The sequence below is a fragment of the Neofelis nebulosa genome, chromosome 3 (assembly GCF_028018385.1).
Source record: "Neofelis nebulosa isolate mNeoNeb1 chromosome 3, mNeoNeb1.pri, whole genome shotgun sequence".
NCBI lineage: Eukaryota > Metazoa > Chordata > Mammalia > Carnivora > Felidae > Neofelis > Neofelis nebulosa.
In genome coordinates, this window is record NC_080784.1 from 34,604,649 (window position 1) to 34,631,007 (window position 26,359).

At 38.1% G+C, this 26,359-nt stretch overlaps 1 protein-coding gene and 1 pseudogene across 8 annotated transcripts in view; both read right to left on the minus strand.

The window, feature by feature from the left end:
* Positions 1–2,507: 2,507 nt before the first annotated feature.
* The window catches only part of ADAM28 (ADAM metallopeptidase domain 28), a 74,655-nt gene continuing 50,803 nt past the window's right edge, over positions 2,508–26,359 (minus strand). For 3 of the 8 annotated variants that reach the window (XM_058720292.1, XM_058720290.1, XM_058720289.1), the window contains 9 exons: positions 23,735–23,894; positions 22,708–22,788; positions 22,321–22,399; positions 8,662–8,770; positions 7,551–7,629; positions 6,794–6,859; positions 6,215–6,280; positions 4,875–4,934; positions 2,508–4,076 (listed from right to left, as the gene is read on the minus strand). In XM_058720292.1, coding sequence (XP_058576275.1) covers positions 4,056–4,076; positions 4,875–4,934; positions 6,215–6,280; positions 6,794–6,859; positions 7,551–7,629; positions 8,662–8,770; positions 22,321–22,399; positions 22,708–22,788; positions 23,735–23,894 — 721 coding nt within the window. In that variant the 3' untranslated portion in view covers positions 2,508–4,055. Of the gene's footprint in view, positions 4,077–4,874; positions 4,935–6,214; positions 6,281–6,793; positions 6,860–7,550; positions 7,790–8,661; positions 8,771–22,316; positions 22,400–22,707; positions 22,789–23,734; positions 23,895–26,359 lie in introns of those variants that run through there. The other 5 variants (XR_009259050.1, XR_009259052.1, XR_009259051.1 and 2 more) reach the window with 5 other exon arrangements.
* On the minus strand, positions 10,788–10,894 carry LOC131508281 (U2 spliceosomal RNA; annotated as a pseudogene).

Consider the following 26,359-nt stretch of genomic DNA (forward strand, 5'->3'; position numbering starts at 1 on the left):
CAAACAAATCTGAGAGAGAACATGATATATGAGAAGACTGGATAGCAGAGATCTCAAACAGATCACCAATACTTTTTATTAAAAAAAAATTAATGTTTATTATTTAAGGGAGAGAGAGAGAGAGAGAGAGAGAGAGAGTGCAAGCAGGGGAGGGGACGAGAGAGAGGGAGACACAGAATTGGAAGCAGGCTTCAGGCTCTGAGCTGTCAGTACACAGCCCAGGGTGGGGCTCGAACTCACCAACCGTGAGATCATGACCTGAGCTGAAGGTGGGGGCTTAAGTGACTGAGCCACCCAAGCACCCCAGATCATTGATACTCTTAAAAAAAAGAGAGAAGACTAAATGAAAGAGAATATAGAGAGAGAAAAAAAATTAAGGTTATGGAATTCCTATTAAAGATAGTGGTTAATTCTATCTAAACCTGTCTGGAATATTCAAAACATTTGATCTCTACTCCTTTGCAGTAGTTAATCTATTGCTGAATAACAATTTTCCCCAGACCTGAGCACCCGGGTGGCTCAGTTGATTGAGTGTCCGACTCTTGATTTCAGCTCAGGTCGTGGTCTCACGGTTCATAAGATCGAGCCTTGTGTCGGGCTCCGCACTGATATTTCGGAGCCCACTTGGGATTCTTTCTTTTCCTCTCTCTCTGCCTCTCTCTCTCTCTCTCTCTCTCTCAAAATAAATAAATAAACACAAAAAACTTTCCCCAAACCACAGCAGCTTAAAAGAACATGTATTTATTCTCTCAAAGTTTCTATTTTTGTAGAATCTGGGCAAATCAGAGCTGAGTCTTCTGCTTCTGTTTTTCTCATCAGATAGCAGCTGAGGTCTAACTGGGATGCGGGCTGTTCCTGAGCTCATTCCATGTTCATTGGCAGAATTAGCCCTTTCCGTGTTGTTGGCCTGACACGTGCAGTTCAAGCTGTCTGTCGCTCAGAGGCCATCCTCAAGTCATCACCGTATAAGTGGCATTATTACTCACTTAAATAATAATACAGTTTCACCTTGTCCACAATTTCTGATTGCAGCTAAAAGGTGCACTCTTTGTCACCCATACTTCACACAACTTTGTCATTTCATGCAAAGTTAAAAACATTTTCAAAACTCATAAAAAGCAGTAACTTGGTGAGGTGCTAAGGAGTATTTAGAGAAAGCACATGCTATACCAGCCATACAGTACCTGAAAAAGACCATAGTTTAATCTATCATCTTAAAGCAGAGAAAGTAAAAATAACCAATTATACAAGCAGGTTCGGTAGCATACTCGAGGTGGTTAATTGTCACATCGAGGAATTCTCTTAAGGTTGGTTAAGTGGCAGATCTAATTTGGAAAACAGGACCGTGAAATCAAAGTCTTTGCTTTGAACTGTTTAAATTGTCCCACAGTTTAGCTCAGTAGGAAACTCGGCAGGGCTTGGGTTCAAAGTCTTAGGATATGAAAATCATTTTACCATCATTGTCCTCGAGTTATCTGTCTTCATAAGGAGCTGTGAGGTCTCTGCATTAGACACCTATGGCCACCATTTCAGAATTTACAGAGAAGTTCAGATGCCTCCTCTTGAGAGCGGATGTTCGATTTTTAGCTTGGGTCATGCGGTAGCTAGTTAGAGATTCCTAAGTGAAGGATTTCTATTTTATCAGTATGAAAAAGAGTGAGATAGGGACAGGAATGAAAACAAAACCCGAAGAACAAACAAAGAAATAAAATAAACAATACAGGAAAGATCCATAGGCTTGTCGTAAGTAAGACTGTGGCCTTATGGGAAATAGGGATTTCTTTCTGGGTTAGGGCAAGGTCTTCTGAAATTTCACCCTACAGATAAAGCTATACTTTTTAATGCGTTCTTTAGTATACTCCCACATGGAAGGAAAGGATGCTATAATAGGAGTGATTTGACAGATGGATTCTGGGTTTGCTGGGGACTGAGTTTCACTTTTGAGGCCAGAATGAGCTTATATAGAAACTCACACTGCGAGAGGAAACAAATTTCTGGTGGGTGAAGTCCCCCATGGAAAGGAAGGTGTATGGGACCAGGTCCATGGTGGAAGTTGGTAAACAGGCCAAGTGTAACAAACAGACAAACAAACAAACAAACAAACAAAGCGGTGAAGATTAAGTGGCCCTAATTGCCCACATGGAAAGCATGTGCCCTGATAATGGTAGCAGCTACTTTACTAGGTAGGATGACTTCTGTAGCAGTTAAGAAAATCTAGGGTGGCGGGGCGGGGGGGGGGCACCTGGGCAGCTCAGTTAGTTAAGCCATCCAATTTTTTATTTCAGCTCAGGTCATGATTTCAAGGTTCACGGGCTCAAGCCCCACATTGGGGGTCTGCACTGGGCATGGAGACTGCTTAAGATTCTCTCTCCCCCTCTCCCTCTGCCCCTCCCCTGCTCACGTGCACATGCTCTGTCTCTTGAAGAGAAGAGAATAGAGAAGAGAAGAGAAGAGAAGAGAAGAGAAGAGAAGAGAAAAGAAAAGAAAAAAAGAAAAGAAAACCCAACTTGAAATGGTTTAAACAGCAAGTAAATTTTATTGATCACATAACAGGAAATCCCAATAAAGTATAGGGTAAATTCAGCAGTTATTAATCTACCAGTTCAATGACATCATCAAGAGACCAGGTTTTATTCTTTTTACCTTTCTGCTCTATCTTACTGACTATATCAGCCTTGCCCTCAAAATCGCAACATGGTTGCAACAATACCAGATAGGCTATCCAGATGCCGACAACCAGAAGAATATATTTTGTAGAAATTTCCTAAGGTATCTTTTCTCTTGTCTCATCGGCAAAACGAAACAAAACAAAAAAGATCGAAGTCATACACTTACCAAATCAAGCACTAGTAAAGGAAAGACGATTATTATGACTGCTTTACAGTAATAGCAATTTATTCTGGAGATGGAGTCTGGAGTGCCTTTTCTAAAACATGGGCAACTGAATAAAACTGGTGTTCTGAAAGCAAGGAAGGCAACCAATAATGTTTATGCCAACACCAGTCAACTAGACTAATGGTTGCTGTGGGCAATGTGATTCCAGGGCTGCCAAATCATTTGATTACTTTTAAAAAGCTGGAACTCTGGATGTTTATGCAAGATCTCCCAATTTTTAAATATTGGCAATGCATTCAAAACATCTTAAAATACATTATGACCAAAATCATCCCATCCAAATAAAACAACTCTGTAGTCCAGATATGTCCTGCAAACTACCAGTTTATGACCTCTGGTTTACGTTATGAATTTATGTAACTAAAACTTTCTCTACTTAGAAAGCAAAGTTCACTTTAACCTTGCCAGTAACTGAATTAGACAAGTTTCTGGGAAAAAAAAAAAACTTTAATAAAGTTTTATTCACTTACAGTAAACTTCAAATGACATAGCTAATAAGGATTGCAATAAATGGTGTAGGAAAAAAGATGTTATATGAATCAGAGAATGTTTATATGATTTTGTTGTCAGCGTTCTAATTTGACAGATTAATTGTCAAAACAATCGAGATGTTGCTAGTTATCTAATGATGAATATACAATGTTCTTCCATCCCGCTCAGTTTCCTGTAATTTACTCAGGGTTTTTATTTGTTTGTTTGCTGGCTTTAAGTAGAGGGTAAATTACTTCTTACTAAATGAGAAAATCAAGATACTCAAAATATTTGAGGAACTAGTAATCAATACAACAGTAAGAAGAGGGGGGTGTCTAGGAAAGTCATCTAATTAGACATGTCAGATTCATAGCTCTTTGTTTAGAATCATCTTCTTTCCCGTGAATATGGAGAATAGAAATCTTAAATTCATACAAAGATTCTCAAGAGTATGTCTCTCTAGAAAATTTTTGTTTAATCTCCTCAAAGTAGAACATGAATCAAGAAATGTTAACATACTCCCAGTCCCTCTCCCATCCAGAAACAAAAAGAAAGAAAGAAAGAAAGAAATGTTAACATCCTTGGGTATCAAGAGCAAATAATAAGGGGAAAGTAAGTACATTTCTCTTCCGCCCAGACTGTCCAGTCCTCTAAGTTGATTATTACCCACCACCTGCTTAGTTGCTGCTTCAGACCTTTGGGTTGGAACCCTGAAAAAGACAAGTTCTTAAATGATCAACTTATTCCAAAAATTTAGATATTATATAACTTTTGAACTCTTAAGAAATTAAAATAAATTCTGTGTAGTCACACATCTTATTTTATAGATTATTTGATATATCACAGTGAAGGGGTGGAAACATGGGAAGGTAGGGAAAGAAAGTGAGAAAAACCTCACACTGGGATCCAAATATCCATGTGACTAATTAGTATAATATGAAGAAGGTGAGGGATCAACAGAAAACTTATGAGACATCGGATGATTATTCTATGAGAAATGCCCTCTATTTCACTTCCCTGGGATATATTTCTGAAAAAATGATGAATATTAGGATCATCATCCCTTTCCAGATAAAACCCTTCCATCTTCCTCTTGGGTTTGACCAAACTTAGAAGGAAGACATCTTAGGCGTGCCTGGGTGGCTCAGTCGGTTGAGCGTCTGACTTCGGCTCAGGTCATGATCTCGCGGTCCATGAGTTCCAGCCCCGCGTCGGGCTCTGTGCTGACAGCTCAGAGCCTGGAGCCTGCTTCATATTCTGTCTCCCTCTCTCTGCCCCTCCCTCACTCATGCTTTGTCTCTCTCTCTCTCCCTGTCAAAAATAAATACACTTTAAAAAAAATCTTTTTAAAAATTTTTTAAAAAAGAAGGAAGACATCTTAGCTCCTATCCTATAATCATACAGACACTGGTCTTAGTGAACATCTTCCAGGAAGACATGGTTAGAACTTCTCTCCTTCACAGTAGGAGTGTGACAAGATTACAACAGTTTGGCTATTGATCTCTTACCTTAGGTGTTGACGTTGTTTTATCCTTAAAAACAGTAGAGGGAAGCACTTTTGTGGCATACTATATTAGGGACAAAAATAATAGTAGGTCATTAGAAATGCTATGCATTTCCAATCTTCGGTATATTTATTTCCTAATTTAAATCATTCCTTACCTCCCCATCACTCATTTAAATTCTACCCAACTTTCAGGGTCTAGTTCAAATTCTAACCACATAGTCAATGGATCTTTTTCTTACTTTAAATAAACCTGACCCCATTCATTTCCCTTTTGACCACATTCTTCTCATTCGTATGACTTGCTTTGGTGCAAAAAAATACACGAGGAATTAAGTGCTCTATATGTATATGCCTAGTTTACACACTAAGCATGTAAACTTTTGAAAAAAAAATTTAGTTCTTTCCCATTTACCCACAACAGAGTACCAAGTATGAAGAAACAATGTGCTCAGTAATTACTCAAGTGAATGAATCCTAGTTTTTACTTCATAGTGCCTGACTTTTATTGCAGGTTTGCCTACATATGGTCTGTTTTTTATTTTTTATTTTTTTATTATTTTTTATTTTTTTTTTTAACATTTATTTATTTTTGAGACAGAGAGAGACAGAGCATGAACAGGGGAGGGGCAGAGAGAGAGGGAGACACAGAATCCGAAACAAGCTCCAGGCTCTGAGCTGTCAGCCCAGAGCCTGATGCAGGGCTTGAACCCACAGACCGGGAGATCATGACCTGAGCTGGAGTCGGATGCCCAACCGACTGAGCCACCCAGGCGCCCCTGGTCTGTTTTTTAATATCCTATCTCCCACAGACAATTGTGGCTAATATAGGGCTTATTCTGTCTATATCATATTAAAAAGTAAAATATAATTTATAATAAAATTTTATATTCTCCAAAGTAAGCATCTAGAAACTATCCTTTGAAAGACACTGTTTACCTCCTATAGCAGAACTAGTCATCATTTCTTGATGATTATGTAACAGTAAAATTATTTTTAACGTATGGGGGGTGGGAGGGAGGGGAGGGGAGGGGATGGGCATTGAAGAGGGCATTTTTTGGGATGAGCACTGGGTGTTGTATGGAAACTAATTTGGCAATAAATTTCATACAATAAAATAAATAAAATAAAAAAAAGAATTATTTTTAACAACAGAAAATTAATACCCATACTAATTTATAGATAGTAAGTAGGCCTTGCTTTCTCAGATATACCTGTGTGCTAAATACCTCAGGTTGACCTAGGGAGCACATATCCTGAGAAAGAATCTATAGATTTACAGACGCCATTCACATCCAGCCCAGATGACATTTAAGGAGTCACTAGTGACTCCCTGATACTTACCAGGAAAGACGAAGTGGACACGGTTGTAGGTATTGGGGGCGGTGGAAAATCTGGCTTCGTAATTAGCTAGTGAAAAGGTAAAAGAAATAAAATAGAATAAAAAATAATGCAAAGATGGGGCCTTGAAAAGAGATGTGCTGAATGGAAAGGCTTCAATCCTTTCTAGACATGGTGAACTCATGATCCTGCCCATGAAAATAGCCTAAACCTGTAAGTTCAAGTGCTTTCATTTAGGTATGCACGTGCGATTCAGAAATAAGCTCAGCGCCAGGAGACAGACGACGAAGACGGCACTCTATACAGCAGATTTCTACTCTTCTCGTATTATTAAGTTACCAACTTTTCCGACCGCCATAATTCAGGTTCAGAGGTTAAACGTAGGAATGTAGTGGAAAAGCCCACCTTCTCACATTTTGCATTTTCAAAAAGTTTTGCAGGAAAATCTAGCTTTCATATAAATATTCGCACAGATTTTCACATTCTTCTGAGGAAACAATGGGCTATCGTGGGTTATGTCTCTTGCTGGTATTTCCTTGCGATTAGATTGGAAGCGATATTTAAGAGAGGTTGCTAACTCACAAAAGAAGCTGGAGGCTCAGTGCCCTCTCCTGGCAGATCAGGTGTATGGAGCTTCATCTGAGTCATCTAAAAATAATAATAAGAATAATATCTTAAAATGAAATGATCGGTTTCCTAAGTTCAACTTCCAAATAAGCAGTCCTCTCAAGACACGGGAGATCAGAAACTGAGATGACACAAGAGACCAGACAGGAAATCACAGTGGCCCCGCTGCTGCATTCTGCTGTAACCAGAGCTGTTAGAGACAAGTAAGTTTCCATTAAACATCACGGCCAATGGCATTGCCATTAACCAACCTCTGCCCGAATTTCTAAACTTGCAAGACACAGCCAGGGCTTTAAGGGTTATACATATTATATATGCTGTCATGGAACTATACATATCGTTGTCTTTATTGGGACATTTGCAAAAGGAAAGGGGTCCACCTACAGTCAGTGTGTGTGTGGGCGGGGGGAGAGAGAGAGAGAGAGAGAGAGAGAGAGAGAGAGAGATCTGGAGTCTGCCCTCCTTGTTCTCTTTACTTCTTTGCATTTGTGAACTTCAGCAAGGAGCCTCTGCATTTTGGGAAGACTCTTTGGGATTTAAAACAAAGGCAAAGGAGAAATTTCTGAATGTGTAGTTATGGAGCCCCAAATTCTTACTATATACTAACTGGTGGCTGGATTTGTAAAACGCCGCTGAGTAGGAACGATAGAAGAGACAATGGGAGAATCATGAACCGGGGCCCAAGGCAAACACAGTACCAACTATGGTTCACCTCTTGGGGTCGTACAGCCTTCACCGTCTGTGGGTTCTTCTTCTGTTTGCGAAGCCTGGTGCCAGTGGTAGACGCTGGCCTGTATATGAAAGCATATCATATACATTGACTTAGCAGTTCCTTCACCATGATGAGGACATTCAAGAGAAGTTTGCCAATTTCCTTTGCCTGTTGCATCATCTTTGGTCATTGACTGGCCTTTCTTCTGTTCTCTAGGACATTCTTAAGGTTTCCTTGTCCTGGAATTCATAATCACCACCACGAATTTTCTTTGTGATTCTCTACAGAGCCCTGAATTCCTAATAACGATGGCACTGAATCAACGGTTGTAAAAATTATGTTATTTCATTAATGATTTATTCACTCAATATTTAGGAAAACCCATTACATGTGAGTAAGTCGGTGTTTTAAAAATGCTAGAAAGACTCTACAGTGTCAAGACCGTGTTTGAAAGACGAGGCAATCTAGGTGGAAATCCAGATTCCACCGATTTACTTTGTAAAACTTTGAACATATTTTTAGCCTCTCTGAACGTTTGCTTCCACTTTAGGACAAGTGTAAAGTGCCTGGCTTTGCAAGAGTGTTGTAAGAATTAATATACAATACCTTTTCATCTATAAAATGGCATTAACAGTTAGTACTTCACAACCTTCTTGTGAAGATTAGAGATAATGAATGCAAAAAGACTTAGCACAGCACGTGTCATAAGCTAGCGACCGATAAGAGTTCCATATTTTATTCCTACAATGAGTGTAAAATCCTTAATGATGAGAGTTAGAATAACTCTATTCATTATATTATTAATTATATTTATTAATTATAAATAAATAGAATAGATAGATAAAATAAATAAATAGAATAACTCTATTAATTATATTATTAATTATATTTATTAATTATAAATACAGTGATCAACACAAAAAGACATGTCTTACTGTGCAGGATTTCCCAGTAAAACTGACACCCCGCATCTGGTCCAAGAAAAAATGCATCTGGACTCATTTCAGAGTATTTGAAGGGAACCCTAATTAACTTTGAGAATTTGGGTCAGCTCCTTAAATTTAAAATAAATTAGAGGCCAAAAAGTCCCCAAAGCAAGAGAGAAGGCTACCTCTGGACTTTCTTCTGCTTTCGTCTGGGGCTTTGGTGCCAGATTACTATAGCAACCACCACAAATATGACAGCCATGGGGAACAGCACCCCGACCACAATGGAGAAGTCTGCAACAAAGAGAAGCAGAGCTGGTGAGGGCATGAGAAATTCACAAATATGCATCACTCTAGTCCTTATTTCTTTTCTCATCATAAATTCCACCTCCCGTTTCCCACCCCCCCCCCGCCCGTCCAAAACACACATTCCCTGGAAAATCTCTAATAGTCAATAAAATAAAAATGCATTTTGATCTTGAGTGCTGTAATGTTATGCAGATAGAGAAAGTAAAGGGGAAATCCATATTGTACTAAACATTGCATATGAGGGAGGTCAGGCATCATGCTGCTGGGAATTCTTAGAAGGCACGACGTCTGTAACCTCTGGAAAGTGTAGGGCTGGGAGAGGAAAGGAGATACGAAGTCAGGAGATGGAAGAAAAGGAGTGACACACTTTTCACGCTCAGCCTTGGAATCAGAGAAAAAGCAACGGAAGGCTTGAGATCATATTCCCGTCGGTAGCAAATAAGGAGTGAAGACACGAAGACCAGAATTGAGAGCGACACAAGCGAGTGTCTTACTGATGTTGGCTCCAGAGCAGAATGATTACGGACAGAAAAGAGATTATGTGACCCAGTGAACTGCGGAATGATTTGAACACATTTCCTGGATCTAGATGGTGTTTCCTCTGTTTTAATTCCTGATCTAAGTAATGAATGCAACTTCAATCTTTTGCTACCGCAGACATTAATTTCTCTTATAATAGTCAGAAGCTTCAGAGACCAGGAGGTACAAGTTTGAGGGGGCAATGCAAACAACTACTGCTTTCTTATTAGAGCTCAGCAGAGCAATAATAAAATTAAATGTTGCAGAAATGCGAGAAAAACTCCCAAGTGTGAACATGCATACATGCAGACGGAGGCAAATATGTCAGAAGCAGAATTTTAAGATAATGACAAACATCTAATATTTTCCACCTTGCATAACAATTCCGATCAAAAAGGCCAAAGGAAATAAAATTCTGAAGGGTTTGTGTTGAATATGGTATAGATATATTCAGAATCAAAAAATGAAAAAAAAGGACTGGCACTAACATTAAAATTGTAACTATTTTCGGAAGACTGACATGGCACCAGAGGAAAGAGGAAATTGACTGCTTCACAAACACCCCTAATTTGAAAGGACAAGGTCTGCAGAGAAAGGTGGGGTATAAGACAGATGAGAAGTATCGTAATTGGAAGTAGGTATGCATTTGAAGAGTAAATACACTCTTCTGTTTCTGGTAATGGCGGTCTGGGAAATTCAGACTAACTCTCCCACTAAGAGCAACTAAGACATTTTTCCAAAAAAAAAACCCAAAAACAAAAGTTGTCAAAGTTATGGAAATATTTGAAAAAAAAATGGGGAACAGGCATCTCAGTGGCTCAGTTGGTTAAGTGTCCAACTCTGGTTCAGGTCATGATCTTGCAGTTCGTGAGTTCGAGCCCCGCGTTGGGTTCTGGGCTGACAGCTCAGAGCCTGGAGCCTGCTTCAGATTCTGTGTCTCCCTTTCTCTCTACCCCTCCCTGTATCGTGCTTTTCCTCTCTCTCAAAAATAAACAAACATTAAAAAAATTAAATTTAAAAAATAGGGGGAAATGACCTTGGAAAGATTAGTGAGAGGGCAGGAACCCAGAAATACAGAAAGGAAAATGATCCTGGTCTTGGAAGTTCAGAAATGCAGGAAGGAATGAAAAGTAAATAAACCAAGCATGAACCCGAATTTAAACTATGGCCTTTGAGTGACAATTGTGTGTCATCGGTTTTGACAATGTACCACTCTGGTGGAGGATGTTGATAGTGAGGAAGGCTTTGCGTCAGGGAAGGATGGCGAGGCATCCTTTTCTACTTTCTGCTCACTTTTGCTGTGAACCCAAAACTTTTCTAAAAAGTAATGTCGATTTTTTACAACACCAAATAAAATGAATATGTTCATAATGGCCACTAAAATAATATAAAATAAATACGTAATCTCTGAATTAATAAAAAGAAAAATGGAATGATTAAAATCCTCAGTAAGTCTATAAGAAAGCAAGGAAGAAGAGAAAAAGGAACGTAGAACAGGAGAACAAATAAAAATCATATAATATGATTGTAGATTACACCCAAGTATATCAGATACTACACTTGATCTTAGCCAAAAGGCCGAGAAGCGATGCACCCAAGTATATCAGTAGTTACCTTTAATTTAAATGGACTAAGTACCCTGGTTTAAAAATATATATCATAGGACTAAAATTTTAAGAATGTGTATATTTCCACACTTTTCAAAAACAAGAGACAGATATAAAACACGATGCTTCAGAAAGAATGAAAGTACAAGTACGGAAAAATGTTATGCCAATGCAAAGGAGACCAACAGAAATTTGGTACAGCTATATTAGTCTTACTATAGACTTTAAAAAGCATGAAGGGGTTCCTAGGTGGCTCAGTCAGCTAAGCAGCCGACTTCAGTTCAGGTCACGATCCCATGGCTTGTGAGTGCAAGCCCCTCATCAGGCTCTGTGCTGACAGCTCAGAGCCTGGAGCCTGTTTTGGATTCTGTCGCCTTCTCTCTCTGCCCCTCCGCCTCTCGCGCACTGTCCTCCTCCCTCTCAAAAAGAAGCCAACACTAAAAAAAAACTTGTAAAAGAAGAAGACCGGAGATCCACAGAAGCATTGCATGCGGATTAAAGTGCCAATTCACTGAGAAGACATAACAATTCTAAACTTTTATGTAATCGTAGCGTGGTCGCAAAATATATAAGCACTTAGAACAAGAAGTCATAACCAAATTCACAGTTATAGTGAGGGATTCTAAGACTCCTGGTTCAGTAACTGATAGCATAAACAAACAAGATATCAGTAGGGATTGATACACACACACACGGTGAACAAAGGTGGCCTCACAAACATAGAAAATGCTGCACAGAACAACCGTGGAATACATATTTTTGTGTGCACAGACAGAAACATGGGCACATGCCGAGCCATGCAGCAAGCAAGTCTCCACATATATCAACAGATTCTTACCCTGGTCGTTTCTCTGATCCTTATGGGATTATGTTAAGTATTAATCTAACAACACGTGGAAAGTCTGAATAAGCACACACGTTAAGAAACATATGTCTAAGCATTTCAAGGGCCAAAGAAGAGAGAAAAGGGAGAACACAGTATAATTTGAATCAAACGATAATGAAAATATCCTTTAGCAAATGGGCGACAACTAAGAGAGGTCTTAGAGAAAAATGTATGGATTTATAAACCTCAAAAAAATGTATTGAAAAAGGGGGCTGAAAGTTAATGAACCAAATACCCCTTTCGAGAATTTATTTAAGACAAATAAACTTAAGGAATAAATTACAGTATAAATTGAAATAGCAAACAAAATGTAAAAAAAGGAAAACAAATAATAAAAAAATAATAACAATTGAAAATTTGTATTTGGATGATATTTAAAAAGAGAAAAAAAATGATTCTACAGATTACATTGATAGAAAGAAAAGTGAGGGGGAGCCTGGGCGGCTCAGTTGGTTAAATATCCAACTCTCTTTTGGCTCAGGTCATGAACTCATGGTTCGCGGGTCCAACTCCACGTTGGGCTCTTTGCTGACAGTGTGGAGCCTTCTTGAGATTCTTTCTCTCCCCCTCCCTCTGCCCTTCCCCTGCTCACACTTGCTCACGCCCTCTCTCTCTCAAAATAAATAAATAAACTTAAAAAAAGTAAATGTGATGGCCAAATTAAATTTAGATAAAGCAGAAAAAATGTATAGGAAACCATAATATAACAAAATTTATATATGAAAAAATTAAAAGCCTGAAAGGTTTTATGACTACTAAAGAAATCGGCTCTTCTATTCTTATACAAGTTATTCCAGAGAATATAAAAAATGAATACTTTCTAATTCATTTTCTATGCATAACATACCATAACAACACCCACACTGAGCAAGTACAGTATAAAGAAATTACAGGACGGTATCACTCACAGGCATAAAATAGCAAACTTCATCGATCAATATGTGTAAGACACACTGTTTCTATGTTGAGTTTATCCAAAGATTGCAAAGTTAAATACATGTTCACATATCAATCAATTTACTTTGAAATACTAGCTGAATAAAGGGGTAAGAAATCTCACCCAATAAAGAAAGAAAATGTCTTTGATTTAATTCTCAGCAAAGTAGAAATAGAAGTGAATTTTCCTAATCTGAAGAAGATCTAAATATGTACAGAATACCTTCATATACCGGGACAAAATACTGCAAGTCTCTCCTTTGAGATTGGAAGAAAAACAAAGAAACTTTTTATCACTATTTTTATTCTGCGTTGTACGGGAGGCTCTATTCAGTGAAGGAAAACAAATGCAAGAATTAAAATTGTAAAGATTAGAGAGATACGAACAAAGCTGTCATTTTCTGAAATAATATGATTATGTAGGAAATCTGCTAAAATTTACAGATAAATTACTAGAATTATTAAGAGAGGTAGTATAGGTGCCTGACACAAAAATGAATATACAAAAATTAGTTGAATTTCTATATTCTAGTAATAGCTGAAAAATATTTTTCAAAAGAGCTCATTTAAAATATACAGTAAAACTTAAATTCCTAGAAACAAACCTAATAAAATATATGCAAAATTGTTGTGGTGAAGCTACCAAGTATTAGCTGGCAAAATTAAGAAAAACTAAATAAACGGATAGACATTTTGTCAATACATTCGGAATTCAATAGCTTATATGTGCTCATTGTTCCCATAGAGACCACAGATGTGGTCTATGTTAAATGAAAATCCCAACAGGAATTGTGTGTGTAACTTGAGAATGTATGTGAAAGTACAAAAAACTACTCACCAAATCATTCATAAAGAACAGAGTTAAAGGACCACCTAGATCAAAATTATTTCAAAGACCTGGTGGTAAAAGAGTGCCAGAGTACACAGATAAATAGGACCACCAGAAAAGAACAGATATCCCAGAAAGACACATATATGAACACTTGCTTTATTAGATAAGTGTCACTGTGGGTCCTTAGGGAAGGATCGTCATATGAATGATGATGTGACAATTGGGCATCCATCTGGGATAAAAATGAAATTAAACATTTGCATCATACACAAAACAATTTCAGATAGAGACTTACATTTGAAAAGAGAATAAAATAATGCTTTTTAGAAGACAATACACAAATATATATTCACAATTTCAGAGTAGGGAAAATTTCCTTTAAAAAGGACACACATACACACACACACACACACACACACACACAACTAACAAGGAAATGATGAAAAAATTGACTCTACTGCATTAAAAACTTCTGATAATCACATAACACCACAAAAAGCATAAGAAAACTCAGAAGGAGCGAAGTTATTTTTAACATATATAACTGAAAAGAGTTTATATGAAAAATATAATATTAAAACATATACAAGTGAATAAAAAGGTGGGGAGAGACAACTCACTAGAAATACAAAAAGGCTTAAACAAATTCTTCACAGAAAATATAATAGAAGTGGCCAAAAGATAAGGAAATGTTCTTTTATTATCCAGAGTGGTAGTAGTTACAGAAAGCAAAATTAAAAACCCAACATGCCGTCACAAAAACTTAGCCAAAAGGGCTAAAATTTGCTATCTGCCAATGGCAAACGGCTTAAAGGTCGTAGAACAATAGGAACTTATACTCACTGCTGCTAGGGAGTGTTAATTTGTACAACCACCCTGGAAACAATTTGGTATGATATAGTTAAGATAAATAGATTTGAATGTGGGGTGCCTGGGTGACGCAGCCAGTTAAGCCTCCAACCTTGGATTTCGGCTCCAGTCATCATCTCAAGGTTCATGAATTCAAGCTCCACATGGGCTCTGTGCTGATAGCGCAGAGCCTGCTTGTGATTCTCTGTCTCTCTCTCTCTCTGCCCCTCCCCGACTTATCTTCACTCAAAAATAAATAAGCATTTAAAAAACTGGACTTGAATGATAACATTTATGGAAATTTTTTTCAACATAGCCTTGAAGTATCCATAAAAGCAGTAAGAAAGGAAATTGTCTATATCTATATCTATATCTATATCTATATCTATATCTATAGATCTATATAGATATATAGATCTATAGATCTATAGAGATATATCTATATCTATATATTATCTAGATCTAGATAAGATATAGATAAGATATAGATAGATATCTATAGATCTATATAGATAAGATATAGATAGATCTCAAGATATAGATATATAATTACACCAATACATGACAAAATTGTGATATTATGCACAATAGCAAAAATAAACTAATTCCAGATACATGTAAGGACATGGATGATTTTGAAAACATGGTATAGAGGAAAGGGTTAACCTTCAGAAGGAGAGAGGACATTAGGACAGGTATGGGGCCAAGGGAGGAGATGTCTGGACTGCTGGCAATGCTCTGTTCCTTTGCCCAGATTGCATTGTATGAATACTCATTTTATAATTTATATTACATATACATATATATATATATATGTTATAGTATAAATGTATCTAAATAATATATGGAATGTATCTATTTATATGTTTTCTGTATAAATTTTACTGAAAAAATGGCTTTAATTAAGTAAGCTTGAAAGCCCATGGTTATATATGGCCATACTATAGAGCAGGGATCTTAACCTTTTATGTGCCACAGATCAATGTGTAAATCTGATAAAACCTGTAAGCCCTTTCCCTGAATATTTTTAAATTCATTAATAAAATGTATAGCACTAAAAAGGGAGGCAATGATGTTGGAATACACTTGTCAAAATATTATAAAACAATTTGTGATATAGTTAAATATTTGCTTCTTTTTAAGCCCTAAATTATAAGATCTAATGGTAGATTAATAACCACCATAATTTCAAACTAGAGATACATATATGTTATACTTAAAGATTCATGTAGCTATCAGCCCTCAACAGTTACAAAAAGATTGAGATCATACCATGCATATTTTCAGATCACAACGCTATGAAACTTGAAATCAACCACAAGAAAAAGTTTGGAAAGCCCTCAAATACATGGAGGTTGAAGAATATTCTCCTAAAGAATGAATGGGTTAACCAGGAAACTAAAGAAGAAATAAAAAATACATGGAAGCAAATGAAAATGAGAATATGACAGTCCAAACCCTTTGGGATGCATCAAAGACAATCCTAATAAGAAAATACATTGCAATTCAGGTCTATCTCAAGAAGCAAGAAAGGTCCCAAATATACAGTCTAACTTTACATCCAAAGGAGATAGAAAAGCAAATAAAGCCCAAAGCCAGCAGAAGAAGGGGAATAATAAAGATTAGAGCAGAAATAAATGATATAGAAACAAACAAACAGACAAAATACAGAACAGATCAATGAAACTAAGAGCTGGTTTTTTGAAAGAAGAAATAAAATTGATAAACCCCCTAGCCAGACAAACCCCCTAGCCTATCAAAAGAGAGAGAGAGAGAGAGAGAGAGAGAGAAAACCCAAACAGATAAAGTAACAAATGAAAGAAGAGAGATCACAACCAACACCACAGAAATACAAACAATTTTAAGAGAATACTATGAAAAATTATACGCCAACAAACTGGGCAATCTGGAACAAATGGACCAATTCTTAGGGACTCATGCACTACCAAAACTGAAACAGGAAGAAATAGAAAATTTGAAAAGACACATAACCAGCAAAGAAATTGAATAAGTTATCAAAAATCTCTCAACAAACAAGAGTCCTGGGTCAGAAGGCTTCCCACGGGAATTCTACCAGACATTTAAAGCAGAGTTAATACCTATTCTTTTCAAACTGACCCCAAAAATAGAAATGGAAAGAAAGCTTCCCATCTCATTCTATGAAGCCAACATTACCTTGATTTTAAAACTAAACAAAGACCCCCCTGAAAAGGAAAATTACAGGCCAATATTCCTGGCAAAAACTGGATGCAAAAATTCTCCACAAGATACTAGCAAATTGAATTCAACAGTACATTGAAAGAATTATTCACCACAATCAAGTGGAATTTATTCCTGGGCTGCAGGTCTGGTTCAGTATTCACAAATCAACCAACGTGACATACCACATTATAAAAAGAAAGGATAAAAAGTATATGAGCCTCTCAATGGATACAGAAAAAGCATTTGACAAAATACAGCATCCTTTCTTGATAAAAAACCTCAAGAAAGTAGGGATAGAAGGAACATAATTCAAAATCTTAAAGGTCATATACAAAAGACTCACAGATAATATCATCCTCAATGGGGAAAAACTAAGAGCTTCCCCTCTAAGGTCAGGAACACAACAGGGATGTTCACTGTCACCACTGTTATTCAGCATAGTGTTGGAAGTCCTAGCCTCATCAATCAGAAAACAAAAAGAAATAAAAGGCATCCAAATCGGCAAGGAGGAAGTCAAATTTTCACTTTTCATAGATGACATGACACTCTATGTGGAAAACCCAAAAGGCTTCACCAAAAAACTGCTAGAACTGATCCATGAATTCAGCAAATTCATAGAATATAAAACAATGTACAGAATTTGGTTGCATTTCTATACACCAATAATGAAGCAGCAGAATGAGAAATCAAGAAATCGATCCTATTTGTAATTGTACCATAACCCATAAAATACCTAGGAATAAACCTAACCAAAGAGGTAAAAGATCTGTACACTGAAAACTTGAGAAAGCTTCTGAAAGAAATTGAAGAAGACGCACACAAAAAAGGAAAAACATTCCATGCTTATGGGTTAGAAGACCAAATATTACTAAAATGTCTATACTACCCAAAACAATCTACACATGCAGTGCAATCCCTATCCAAATAACACCGGCATTTTTCATAGAGTTAGAACAAACAATTCTAAAATTTGTAGGGAACCAGAAAAGACTTCAAATAGCTAAAGTAACGTTGAAAAAGAAAATCAAAGCTAGAGGCATGAAAATTCTGGACTTCAAGCTATATTACAAAGCTGTAATCTTAAGATAGTGTGGTACTGGCACAAAAACGGACAGAAATCAATGGAACAGAATAGAGAACCCAGAAACGGACCCATAAATGCACGGCCAATTCCTCTTCAACAAAACAGGAAAGAATACCCAATGGAAAAAAGACAGTCTCTTCAGCAAATGGTATTAGGAAAACTGGGCAGTGACATGCAGAAGAATGAACCTGGACCAACTTTCTCATACCATACACAAAAATAAATTCAAAATGGATGGAAAACCTAAATGTGAGACAGGAAGCCATCAAAATCCTAGAGGAGAAGGTAGGCAGCAACCTCTTTGACCACAGCAACTTCTTACTAGACAAGTCTCCGCAGGCAAGGGAAACAAAAGGAAAAATGAACTATTGGGACCTCCTCAAGATAAAAAGCTTCTCCACAGCTAAGGAAACAATCAACAAAACCGAAAGGCAACCGACAGAACGGGAGAAGGTATTTGCAAATGACATATTGGATAAAGGATTAGTAGCCAAGATCTATAAAAAAACGTATCCAACTCAACACCCAAAAAAACAAATAACCCAGTGAAGAAATGGGCAGAAGACGTGAACAGACACATCTCCAAAGAAGACATCCAGATGGCTAACAGACACATGCTCAACATCACTCATCATCAGGGAAATCCCGATGTTTATAGCTGCACTGTCAGCTATAGACAAATTATGGATAGAGCCCAAATGTCCATCACCTGATGAATGTATAAAGAAGATGTGCTTTATATATATATATATATATATGTGTGTGTGTGTGTGTGTGTGTGTGTGTGTGTGTGTATACACAACAGAATATTGCTTGGTGATCAAAAAATAATGAAATAACACGGATGGAACTAGAGTGTACTATGCTAAGCGAAATAAATCAGTCAGAGAAAGACAAATAGCATATGATTTCACTCATATGTGAAATTTAAGGAACACAACAGATGAACATAAGGGAAGGAAAGGGAAAAATAAGATAAAAACAGAGAGGGAGGCAAACCGTAAGAGACTCTTAACAATAGAGCACAAGTTGAGGGTTGCTGGAGGGAGGTGGTGGGGGGATGGGCTAGATAGGTGATGGGCGTTAAGGAGGGCACTTGTTGGGATGAGCCCTGGGTGTTATATGTAAGTGATGAATCACTGGGTTCTACTCCTGAAACCAACATTATACTGTATGTTAACTAACTTCAATTTAAATAAATAAATTTTTGGGGCCCCTGGGTGGCTCAGTCGGTTGGGCAGCCGACTTGGGCTCAGGTCATGATCTCACGGTCTGTGAGTTCGAGCCCCGCGTCGGGCTCTGTGCTGACAGCTCAGAGCCTGGAGCCTGTTTCAGATTCTGTGTCTCCCTCTCTCTCTGCCCCTCCCCTGTTCATGCTCTGTCTCTCTCTGTCTCAAAAATAAATAAACGTTAAAAAAAATTTTTTTTAATGAATTTTAAAAAAATAAAGATTTATGTAGCAACCACAATGTGATATAAAAAAATATATAATTTGTATGGGTGACAAAGTCATGGGAACTACTAATACCATGGTGGTTTGTTGCCTTACATTCCTGTAATCGTAGAAAATTCTGAATTCTAGTTAGAATTTAATAAAAATAGAAATGTAATTTTTCTCATTCAGGTTGAGATGCGAAGCCTGGATATCATGAAAACTATCCGCTGAGGTCTGTCCTTTTGGAGACAGGACACTTTCCTGAATTAGAGGACTTTCACCAGTCTGGTGGAGGCTTTCCTTGACGGTTGGGTCAGAGGTAGTACCAGAAATGGAAACAAAAACAAAACAAAAAGAAAACCTAACAGATGAAGTTGAATCTTGACACAGTGGTTTTAACAAGGAGAATAAGTGATTCGGAGAAAAACGTCCCCAATTGTATCATGAACCACTCCAGCTGCCTCCTTGATTCCCTTAAGATATAAATTTGATGTAGTATAATGTATCTTTGCATCACCAGACCTTGGATTTAAAGTTTTCAAGAAATACTTTAACAATGTGTGTTGGAGTTTATTCTCCTTTATTGGATGATATGCAATTGAGGGGAAAAAAGCATAAAAATATAAAAAAAGATTAGGTTTAAAATAATATGCAGAGGTAGAATACATATAGAATCTATGCCTTCAGAAATAAAAGCTATAAAGAGTCTAAGTAAATTTAGGGTGGCATCTGCTTGGTCTTCTGAACAAAATGACAACAGATTATAAAAAAAAAGAAGACATGAAATGAGAAGATAATAGAATGATATGGAAGTGGTTTAAGGAGGGGTGCCTGGGTGGCTCAGTCTGTTGAGCATCTGACTAAGGCTCAGGTCATGATCTCACGGTTCGTGAGTTTGAGCCCCATGTTGGGCTCTGTGCTGACAGCTCAGAGCCTGGAGCCTGCTTTGGATTCTGTGTCTCCCTCTCTCTCTGTTCCTCCTCTGCTGTGCTCTCTTTCTCTTTCTCTCTCAAAAATAAATAAAGATTTTTTTAAAAAGTGCTTTAAGGAAACTCAAAAATGTCACTGAATATTTTAAAATGTCACTATAACTAAAAAAATAAAATATAATAAAATGTCATTATAACTAATAAATAGGAGTCTTAACATTGCCAAAAATTCACCGTATTTTACAGAAAATAATTTTGAAAGACTTTCCCAAAAATTAACAGGCAATAGACAATGCCAAGAAAAAAGATAATAAGGCCACCTAGTCAAGATATTTGATACAAATAATTTATATTTCTGAATTAGAAACCAAAGAAGTGGAACAGAATCCGTTTTAAAATCTGTAATAATAGACACATTCCTGGAACTGAAGAATCAAATCCTCACTTTGAAAGACCTCACTGTCAAACGATCGAAATAATAAAAAGAAAACATTACCCAGGCATAACATGATGACTGGTTTTCATTAAGTAGCAATTCTAAAAACATTTAAGAGAAAAGAAACATTATTGTTAAGGGGTTATTTAACCACACCAACAAACAAAATAAGGGTAGCCTCAGGTTTTGAACTTTGCATATCAGTATCTACTTCTCAAGAGTCATGAAGTTAAAACTGTGAGTTAAAAAATCTAATCCAATCCTACCTGCTATTCATGTTTTCTACTCAGCAACAGAGTTAAATCCTTAAAAATGTTAAGTTTCATGTAAAAAGAAAGAAGAAATTACTAATGGAAGTGATTTAGCTAATCAAGAGAAGAAACAAAGTTCAACATGAGGGAAGTCATAGTTTAAAAGGATTTTTAGGGGATTTAGGTGGACAGAAACAAAGTAAATTATAGCTCAGAAGCATCAGAATTATATATATATGTAATAAAGCATATATATAGTTAAGCATCAGAAGTAAATGCTATTCTTTCTTGAGAAGTCTAGCAAAGAACCAGTAATTGTTTTTAATTTTTTTTTAACTTTACATTTATTTAATTTTGAAAGACAGAGTGAGACAGGGCACGAGTGGTGGACAGGCAGAGAGAGGAGGAGACACAGAATCTGAAGCAGGCTCCAGGCTCTGAGCAAGCGTTCAGCACAGAGCCCGATGCGGGGCTTGAACCCATGAACCATGAGATCATGACCTGAGCCACAGTCAGATACTTAACCAACTGAGCCACCCAGGCACCCCAGAACCAACAATTTTTTTTTTTAAATAGCCCAAACATCAGAAGTAGATGCCATTTTTTTCTTGGGAAGCCAACAGAGAATCTGAACTTGGGACAGATGGTTTGGTCAGGCCCGTCCCCATCTGCACCCCCATCCCTTGTGTATGCAGAATAATAGTGGGCTATGCCTCTGGGCAAAGACCCAAGAACTGCTCTCTAGAAGCAATGGGGGATTCAAGAGCCTGAAGAACAGAATGGAGGCTAACTGCAGATGCCCACAGTAGATGAGACAGAAAAGGGAGGATCAAGGAAAGAGCGTGGAGGAAAAGCAGCTCTCTCGGGAAGTAAATGCAATGAAGAGCTCTCTCCTGGGCCAAGTACTCTTCCCCATGGCGACTGGAGGTGAGCATTCCCCACCCTGGCTGCTTACCACTCCGAAGTCCTAGAGGGAGGTCTCTCTATCTACCGATAGAGCTCACATCCGGATGTCCCATCCAGAGAGGTATCAGGAGGTACAACAAGCACAAAAACATACAAAGAAAACCCATGCAAGCTAATTCGAGTCAGCCTAATCCCACATTCAACAAGGGTCCCATATTCTGAAGAAAAAAACAGCACAGTGAAATAAGAGACAGGGTGAAAGACAAATCAATCAAACTCAAAAGAAATAGAGATGATTCAAGGGACAGCAGTGAACCTACAAAAATAACCGAAGCCAGATTCTTAGAGAGTTTTATGAGGATTCTATATCTATACATTAAGCCAAGCCCGCTATGAAAATAGAATAATCACAAAGCGAGAAAATGGGGGAAATTAAAATAGGATTGCAACTCTAAAGTTTGAGGAGATCTTTTCGTATGTCGAGCAGGAGCATAAGGACTAGAAAATATGATTGAAAAGTTGTTAGAAACCTTGAAGATTAATATTCTAGATTCAATATTTATGGAACAAGAATTCCAAGAGGAGAGAAAAAGGGTGACAAAATCTAATGTACTACGAACTACAAGCTCGGAAGAGGAGAGCAAGATGCGCAATGTTACCTACGGAAGACCACTGTGGAGTCATCACAGTCAGGAGGGGCCCATCCTTCTTTGCACTGACACTGGAGCTCATGGTCACACACCTAGACAAGCAGTGATCCTGTCAGTTTCCACACTAGGCTGACCACCAACCCAAGGAGCCTGTTCATCCGTTCAGAAGAAGGACTAACCCCTGCTCTGCACCCTTGCAACTACCTACATAGTGTATGGATCCATCATGGGAATTTCAATACCAGATGCATGGAAGAAATTTTTTTTCATTGAACCAAACTATTGAGCGGTTAGGCAAACTTAGTATCATTGAGCGCTGAAACGGTACTTCAGCATCGTCAGGACTGACCCGAACTTCCAAAAGATTCGGCGAGCTTGGGGAAACGTTTTCAAAACTTACAGCATGCCCTTTGCACTTGGAGGAGCAGTTGGTCGATTTGTAGGCTCTTTCGATATCCACACATTCTGCATTAATGCAAACCTGAAAGTGATGTGAAAAAAACACTGAGTTCACATCAATCCCCAATGGCTTCAGTTCTGCAAATTGCTCAGCCTTTGGAATTTAGTCTTATATTATTAGCCATTACTATTGTTATCAAACTTACCTTTTTAAAATTTTTTTAAAATTATTATTTTTTTTTTATTTTGAAAGAGAGAGAGAGACAGAGCACAAGCGGGGGAGGGACAGAGAGAGAGGGAGACCCAGAATCCCAAGCAGGCTCCAGGCTCCGAGCTATCAGTGCAGAACCCAACGCGGGGATCGAACCCACAAGCCCTGAGATCATGACCTGGGCCAAAGTCGAATGCTTAACCGACTCAGCTACCCAGGTGTCCCCAAACTCACCTTTTTATTGGGGAAATCACAACATTCTTTTGCAAATAAGAATATGGGATCTAGATAATACTTATTTTAAATATTTAGAAAGTTCTCTAGAGAATATTTCCTTATTTGACTTCATTCCTCATGGGTCATTCTGTTTATCTACCCCGTCAGTCCACTCTTGAGACAAATATTTAGCACTGAGCTAAGCATTACACATGATACAAGGCACCCATTCCAAACAAAAACATTATGGAAAACATGTTAATATCATGTCATCTGGAATATTAAAACAATTATCATTTACCTAAAAATTAGTATTTTTTATTATTCTCTTTATTATTATCAGAATGGCTTATAATTTATTGAGACCCTACTGATTTGGGGGTAATAAAATTTACCTAGGTTTAATAACCTAGTACTAAGCACATAATAGTTGCTTGTTAAATAATACTGACGGGGTGAATGTAGGCATGCATAAAAGAATGGCATAAGCATTGCTTTGAAAACTGTCCTCCGTGGAACAGAAGGAGGCCTTGAGTAGCAAACATAAGACAAAAAACAAGACCAAAGAACATTTTGATTAAAAGCTACACTTTCAACTTACCTTCCTGTGTCCACACTTAGTTCCATTAGCTACCATGCCTATTTCTGGACTGCTGTCGTCAGGATCAAACAGTTTACATGTCAGGAAAGTTACTATATGTCCTCTCCAGGGCAAATTATCTGACCCACCTTGACAGAACAACTTCCCACACAGGGCATCGCTGAGGAAAAGCCAAAATTTGCTGCAGTTAAAATACCAGGATCCAAATTGCAGTTTTCCCCAAATGTAACACAGCTCCCTATCGGTATTTAATTAATGGCATTTCTCCCTAGAGCAGAGATTCCTAGTTCTCCTTTATATCAAAGTTCCCTTTGTTCTTCGGTAATAGAACTAGAGAATAGTAACAAGAAACATTGCTACTCAAAAACAAAAAACAAAACACAACAAAATCCTGATTTCCCAGGTTCTCGGGCAGCTAATTTTTGGCCAAGTGCCTAACTAAGTTCCGGCCAACTGGAAGAAAGCAGAATCTTGCGTGCAAATTCTTGCAGGTGGCCTTACATGAAAGAATATGTCTTATTCCTCATTTTTTCCCTCATTTTGGCTTATTGGAATGCAGTGGCTGGAGCTGGAGAAGCCATGACAGACCAAAAGAAACACTTGGGAATGAAGGTCATTTTCAAGATAAAGGAAAATGGACTTGTAACATCATGAAGGGCACACAGGGAGTCCGTTTCTATTTTGTTTCAGCTAAGGTACGTTTTTTTTTTACTTAATTTATTTGGAGAGAGACAGAGACAGTGTAAATGGGGGAGGGGCAGAGAGAGAGGGAGAGAGAGAGAGAATCCCAAGCAGGCTCCGTGCTGCCAGCATGAAGCCTGATGCGGGGCTCGAACCCACGAATCGAGAGATCATGACCTGAGCGGAAACCAAGAGTCAGACGCTTAACCGACTGAGCCACCCAGGTGCCCTAAGGTTACTTCTTATTTTCATGAACTGCACTGAGGAATTTTCCCCACTGTAACTGTGTCTATCTAAGGCTGAGTCTTGGGTGACACACCAAGGCATCATGTGTGGTTACTGGAAGAACTATCTCCCTGCAAGTAAAGATGACACAGCTCAGCACTCAGTAAAGCCATCCACTTACTGCCAAGGTGAATAAAGTCGATGCCAATAAAATTGGAGTCAATTGCTTCATGCAGAATTCAGAGCAGGGCTCAGAAAAACTATTCTGAGAGTGACAGAATCAGATTCTTCTAATGCTTCTGGTAGGAAATGTGACTGCGGAGTGGAGAAAGGCATACATTCTCTCCAAAACGGAGAAGGTGTTTTTCTGGAGTCACTTGATACAGAAGGCTCTAGAGCACAGAGAATTCCAGGCGTAGTCTCCACTACAGCCAATGACTACTCAGAAGTGACTAGGAGGTCGGGCCGTGGAAAGAATGATACGTTTGTGCGGCTAGTTGCGGAAATGACCCAGTGCTCATACAAACGGTTATACAGGACAATAGCGTGCGCACATGCTCATAGGGAAACGGAGCTACTCTGCTCTCTTTCGCACTCGCTACCTCACAAACCACACGTTGGTCCCCCCAAAACACATACACATTTCCTTTTACATAATTGTCTTCCCTTTTAAATCTGTCCCGATTTCTTATAAAGGAGAGACCACCCGGACCCCCAAGAGATGATACTATGTCCAAAATACAGTTTGTTAATATTTATCATCTAGAACAATTACTGTTTAATAGAAAAGCGTTGAGAAATGTTAACCTTCTTCAGTCTCTTGCTATGCAGTACTTAGTGTGTGTAAAATCTGGAGCAGGTACTAAGTTTAATCTGTGATCATTTGAATTTTAAAAGTCGTCTTAAAACTGTGGAATTAAAAAAAGATCTTATACAAAAATCTGAAGTCCTGGGGCACCTGGGTGGTTTAGCCAATTAAATGTCTGACTCTTGATCGCGGCTGAGGTCATGATCTCACAGCTTGTGACTTTGAGCCTCACGTTGGGTCTGCACTGATAGCACAGAGCCTGCTTGTAAATCTCTCTCTCCCTCTCTTTCTGCCCCTCCCCCACTCACTCTCTTGCTCTTTCTTTCCAAATAAGTAAATAAACGTCAAGAGAAATTTCAAGCCCATTGCTTGTGATATGCTAGAATTTTTCCCACCAGAATATCAATACAAAAAGTAAAACAAATTCTCCAGATGAACTGTCAATCTTTTCTTACTGTATTTTTTTTCTTTCTGTAATACCATGGCAAGTTTTTTTTCAATATATGAAATTTATTGTCAGATTGGTTTCCATACAACACCCAGTGCTCATCCCAAAATGTGCCTCCTCAATACCCATCACCCACCCTCCCCTCCCTCCCACCCCCCATCAACCCTCAGTTTGTTCTCAGTTTTTAAGAGTTTCTTATGCTTTACCATGGCAAGTTTAAATAAAACTATATAAGCATTATATTGGTTATTCTTCTGAGTAGATAAATGTCTCTACTCTTTGAATCATAATGAAAGACTTAGGTGGAAAAGCACCTAAGGAATATTGTTAAATCCACGTATCGGGGCACCTGGGTGGCTCAGTCGGTTGGGCGGCCGACTTCGGCTCAGGTCATGATCTCGCGGTCCATGAGTTCGAGCCCCGCGTCGGGCTCTGTGCTGACAGCTCAGAGCCTGGAGCCTGT